We start from the raw sequence: 6,000 nt of genomic DNA on the forward strand, positions 1-6,000 counted from the left end.
CTGTTGTGAATCCATTATGCTACGTTTACACATCGGCTCCTATAGCATTAGCATCAACACTCCAAGAAAAAATACAAAGAAGCGGGGCATAATATATTTTCATCGAAAAACATTCTCCACCCCCTCCAGGTGTGCATTGAGGACACAATGTGATCTTCAAATCAGGTCAATTTTACGCTAAGTGGTGAAAATATGGGACACCTTGACAGGATGAAATCAACACAAAAGGGGTTCATATTGGGTCCCTTCCGATGCAGTTTACAAAACTGATATGGGCATTAGATGACGCCAGAATGTCAGCCCCCCCCCCCCAACATTTTGGATAACCTGAAATACAGGTTATCCAAAAACATCAGGAAGCACAGCATTCTCCCTCTCTCACGCTCCTTTCTCCATCAAGCACCCTCTTTCCATCTCTGTAAATCTCTCTCCTGCCTCCTTCCATGTTTCTCCATCACCGTCTCTCTTCCTGTGTGTCTTGCTTAACCGGTCTCTCCATGCATAAAGCCTCTTGGTCTGTCTCTCCATTTTGGATGTTGTCTTCAACTCACAAAACACAAGCGTTTCATTTGTCTGTTTGTGTCGTTGTCGTAATGTTTTTCAAAGAAAATTGACATTTATTTTATATTGTAACTTCATAGCTTTGCTTTAAGAGTCCTTGCTCTTACAATTTTCTATTACAACACTGTTTCCCAAAAAGTTGGGATGCTGCATAAAATGCAAGTAAAAACAGAATGCAATGATGTGCAAATTACTTATCCCTATATCTAATTGAAAGTAGTACAAAGACAACATATCAAATGCTGAAACAGAGAAATCTTAGTAAAAGGTTTTTGGAAAAATACATGCCCATTTTGAATTTGATGCCAGCAACATGTTTCAAAAAAGTATGGACGGGCATGTTTACCACTGTGTTGCATCACTTCTTCTTTTAACAACACTCAGTAAGGGTTTGGGAACTGAGGAGACCAATTGCAGCACTTTTGAAAGTGAAATGTATTCCCATTCTTGCTTGTCATAGGACTGCAGCTACTCAACAGTTCAGGGTCTCCTTTGTCGTATTTTCGATTCGTAATGCGCCAAATGTTTTCAGTGGGAGACAGGTCTGGACTGCAGGCTGGCCAGTTTAGCACCCGGCCTCTTTTACTACAGAGCCATGCTGTTGTAATACGTGCAGAATGTGGTTTGGCATTGTCTTGCTGAACTAAACAAGGCCTTCCCTGAAAAAGACATTGTCTGAATGGCAGCATATGTCGCTCCAAAACCTGTATATATTGTACAGCATTAATGGTGCCTTCACAGAAGTGCAAGTCACCCATTCCATGTGCACTAATGCACCCCCATACCATCACGGATGTTGGCTGCTGAACTGTGCGCTGATAAGAAGCTGGATGGTCCCTCTCTTCTTAAGTCCAAACGACGAGGAGTACATGATTCCCCCAAAAAATTCACATTTTGATTTGTCCGACCACAGGATAGTTTTCCACTTTGCCTCAGACCATCTTAAATGAGCTCGGCCCAGAGAAGGCGGCAGCGGTTCTGCATCTTATTTATATACGGTTCCTTCTTTGCATGGTAGTTTTAAATTGCATTTGTGGATGCAGCAACATACTGTGTTCACAGACAATGGTTTTTGGAAGTGTTCCTGAACCCATGCTATAATGTCCATTACAGAATCGTGTCTGTTTGTAATGCAGTGCCACCTGAGGGCCCAAAGATTATGGTCATCCAATACTGGTTTGCGGCCTTGTCCCTTGCATACAGATTTCTCCATATTCTCTGAATCTTTTAATGACATTATGTATCGTAGATGATGAAATACCCAAACTCTTTGCAATTTTACTGATGCACTATGCCTGCCCAGTCTTTCAGAGTGGTGAACCCCTCTCCATCTTCACTTCTGAAAGACTCATCCTCACTGGGATGCTCTTTTTATACCCAATCATGTTACTGACCAATTAACCTAATTAGTTGTAAGATAAGTTAATAATAAGTAGTTTTTTTGCATTATACAACTTTTCCAGTCTCTTGTTGCCCCGTCCCAGCTTTTTTCAAATGTGTTGCTGGCAACGCATTCAAAGTGGGCAAATGTTTTCCAAGAAGGAATAACATTTCTCAGTTGCAACATTAGTTATGTTGTCTTTGTACTATTTTCTATTGACTTCAGGGTTTAAATGATTTGCACATCATTGCATTCTTTTTTTCTTTACATTTTTTCTTTGCGTCCCAATGTTTTTGGAAACGGGGTTGTTTATACTTTACTCTTTTCCAGTGACCGAACATTATCAACGCCATTATTGCCCGATGCCATTATCATGTCGAATCCTCCCAGAGTAGTGCGCTCTGAAGGGTGCCATTTGGTGTCAACCCACATGGTAACTGATCATGTTTACTGCGCCATCTCTCTCCGCACGCGTGCAGACGGCGACAAATCCATACTGAAGAATCACTTGGAGCAGAAGCCTCAGGCGCAGTGGGGCTCCATGGATCCTTCCAGAATAAACCGAGGCCCCCTGGAAGACATCAACTCACCTGAACAGTGAGTGCCCCCCCCCACCCCCCCACCGATGTATTGTCATCACCACCGGCAGCAGCAGGTTGGCAGGGACTCTGACCAGTATAAGGTCCCAGTCCTGTTTTTGCACGCACGCACGCACACATACACACACACGGCAAAGCACAGCTGACTGTGAGTTGTCGCGACTCTCCACATGTGGCGGTCCAGAACACTCATAACACACTCCGATGACAAATAAAGAGCTTCCTTCACTTATTATTCATAAGACGTCCAGGGAATGTCAACTTCATCTGAGAAAAGAAAAAAAAAAGAGCTGCATGCATCATTGAGAGCTCTCTGTTCCCCAGGCCTCTTCCCTCGCGCAACCCTCCTCTCTTCTGCACAACCCTTCTCTCTTCTGCACAACCCTCCTCTCTTCTGCACAACCCTCCTCTCTTCTGCACAACCCTCCTCTCTTCTGCACAACCCTCCTCTCTTCTGCACAACCCTCCTCTCTTCTGCACAACCCTCCTCTCTTCTGCACAACCCTCCTCTCTTCTGCACAACCCTCCTCTCTTCTGCACAACCCTCCTTCTCCTCTTGCCCGGCCCTCTTTCTCCTCTTGCCCGGCCCTCTTTCTCCTCTTGCCCGGCCCTCTTTCTCCTCTTGCCCGGCCCTCTTTCTCCTCTTGCCCGGCCCTCTTTCTCCTCTTGCCCGGCCCTCTTTCTCCTCTTGCCCGGCCCTCTTTCTCCTCCTACATTCATGTTAGAGGGAACAGAAAAGGGGAACCAAGACCGGGAAGACAGAATGGGGAGAATGTGGAAAACTGATATAGAGAACCTGGGAGATGTAAAGAGCATGATAAGTAGAGGGCAGAAGTGAGGATCTGAAAAGAAAGAGAAAGCCATGTGATAGAGAAAGAAGAGAGGAAAAGGAGAGAGAGTGAGAGAGAGGGGGCAAGAGCGAGAGAGAGAGCAATGGGGAGAGAGCGAGAGAGAGAGCGAGAGTCAAAGAGCTTATGTAACCAGTGATTTACGGTGATGGTGGGAAGCGGCGGTGGCAGCAGGACCTGTAAATAGACAAGACAGAAGAGCATGGCACTACACCCACACCACATGGATAGAGAGACGGGGAGGAGCGATGGGGAGAAATAGGGAGAGAAAGGCCATGAGGTAGTCCCCAGAGTGAAGGGGAGAGTGGGGGGGGGGAGAGATGGTTGGGGGACAGCAAGATTGAGAAACAGAAACCATGGGGAGAACGAGAGAATGAGAAAGACGGAAAGAGGACCTTGGTAAATGGTCACCGAAATCCCCTTCTCATTACATACAGGTGTACAGACCTCTCCTGACAAGACCTTCGCACGCACCATTTCACCTTGCTTTTCCAATCTCCAGGAAATGTGCCCTGATACCATCAACTTATACCACAATGTTAGGAGAACCACAAAATGGGGGCACACATTACAACAACGCTGCTGTGAAGTTGTCCCTAGACAATTTGGGGTCAGTTTTACTTCAGTGGTTTGGATTAAGATTTGAGAGGGAAAGGATCTGTGCTTACCTTTACTTTCTAAGCAACCTGTGAGACAATTTAACGGTTACATTTGAAAGTTGTCTCGATTGTAATCGTTCTTAGAGGGTCTAGCTAGTGAATGAGGGGGACATGTTTTTATCTTTACATAACTGACATTTGGTTATGTAATTGGCTTGAAAAAAGGATGTCTCTTGCAGCGAGGTGGAGTGTGAGCTGTCACACCAGGCGGAAGCATGAAATGTTCTTTTGTCAGAAAATCCCCAAAGCATGGAGTGCTGTGGATTATGGGTTAGAGAGGAGAGGATACGGAGGTTTATGAATCAGATAATCAGGAGGAGAAAGCAGAGGAGTGGAGAGAGGAGAAGACAGGGAGGTTTATGAATTAGATAATCAGGAGGAGAAAGCAGAGGAGTGGAGTTAGGAGAGGAGTACTAATGTGATACTTAAGGCTGGTAGCTCTTGGGGGCGTCAGGGCCAACTGTGAATGTTGGGGGCGTGTCAGGGCCGTCTGTGTAGTTCTTAGGGGCGTGTCATGGTCGGCCATGAGGCCTTAGGGGCGTGTCAAGGGCCGACCTTTGGGGGCGTGTCAAGGGCCGGCCGCGGCTCTGCCAGTGAGAAGAGGGAGGTACCTGATTGCATTGTGATCATGTTACTATTGAAACAACAAGTCATTGCTTCAGTAATCAAACGCCTTGTCAGAATTATTATCAGTTACTACACAGCACACAAAGAAGATGACATTTAGAGAATGTAGCGCGGTAGAGATTCAGATTTTGTTTCTTCAAGGGACTCACAAGGGACTCTTACTGCTTCCACGTTCCATTTTATCCAGCCAGCCTAAAATGTTGCCGTTTTACTGGTGCCCAGCGTTGCCCCGCGGTTCCCTCGACTTCGCCGCCGATCTCTCACCGTCCTCTCCCCTGTCTGTCCACAGCATACAACGAAGGCTGTCACTGCAGCTACCCATCCTGCACCACGCCTACCTGCCCTCCATAGGGGGGGTGGACGCCAGCTGCACCAGCCCCAACGCCAGCCCCGGCTCCAGCCCGCGGCATAGACACATGCCCCCGTCCTACCGGGTGATGGTCTCGGGCCTGTGAGAAGCGGTCTCCCCGAGCACCTCCGAGAAAGGACACGCGTGTTTGAAGAAGAGGAGAAAAAAAAAAAAAAAAGAAAAAAAAAAGACAAGCAGTGTGTGACTGAGGCAATCAGCGATAGTGGAACGACATGTTTGTCGGACCGGGGGGGGTGGGGGTGTGGGGGTGTGGGGGTCGTTTTCCCACTCCTGACCCCTCCATCTGTAGACCACCTCTCTAGAACCATGAGTTGGGTAAGGGGAGGGGGAGGGCACAGGATTGACTTTACAAACGACCCATAATCCACAGCAGCAACCTCCCTTCGGTCTAATCCCTGTTTCAGACCCGCAGCAGCAAAGGGCCGGTCCTGACCTGTAGCATATCTGCTTCGGAGGGGTTTTGTGTGTTTTTTTTTTTCTTCTCTCATACACTTGACTATGTTTAAGCTTGTCAAAACTTGAGTATTTTGCTACTTTAATGCCTGGGTGACATAACTACAGGAGATCCAGACTGGACTGACGAAGAATTCATCGCACAGATGTGGACAAACATGTAAATATCCTACTTTATGACTTTGCTGTACCGTATGCTTTGAGTATGCTGTGAATGAACTGGTGTGGGGGTGATGGTCTGTATTGAGGTAAGAGGCCCTGAAAAAAATGAAAATGTTTAAAAAGTGACATCTTACAAAGCAAAATGTAGGGGAAATTGGTTTGTGGAATATTACAGCATCATTGTAGTGTTGGTTACGTTAAATTGATTGGCTCATGGCAATATTTCTGTTACCTGCAAAATGTCAAAAGCCACCCGGAGCCAATTATTTTAACTTGGGATAAATATGCACACTACTCATTGTCCACTTTGCACCATTAGATTTCCTTAAAGATTATACAT

At 46.3% G+C, this 6,000-nt stretch overlaps 1 protein-coding gene across 1 annotated transcript in view; it reads left to right on the plus strand.

The window, feature by feature from the left end:
- The window catches only part of gabbr2 (gamma-aminobutyric acid (GABA) B receptor, 2), a 196,015-nt gene extending 190,813 nt beyond the window's left edge, over positions 1-5,202 (plus strand). Inside the window, exons 18-19 of the mRNA XM_010891535.5 lie at positions 2,422-2,539; positions 4,965-5,202. Of these exons, the coding sequence (XP_010889837.1) occupies positions 2,422-2,539; positions 4,965-5,130 (284 nt within the window). The 3' untranslated portion in view covers positions 5,131-5,202. The remainder of the gene's footprint in view (positions 1-2,421; positions 2,540-4,964) is intronic.
- The last annotated feature ends 798 nt before the right edge of the window (positions 5,203-6,000 follow it).

This window comes from Esox lucius, chromosome 10 (assembly GCF_011004845.1).
Source record: "Esox lucius isolate fEsoLuc1 chromosome 10, fEsoLuc1.pri, whole genome shotgun sequence".
Classification (NCBI taxonomy): domain Eukaryota; kingdom Metazoa; phylum Chordata; class Actinopteri; order Esociformes; family Esocidae; genus Esox; species Esox lucius.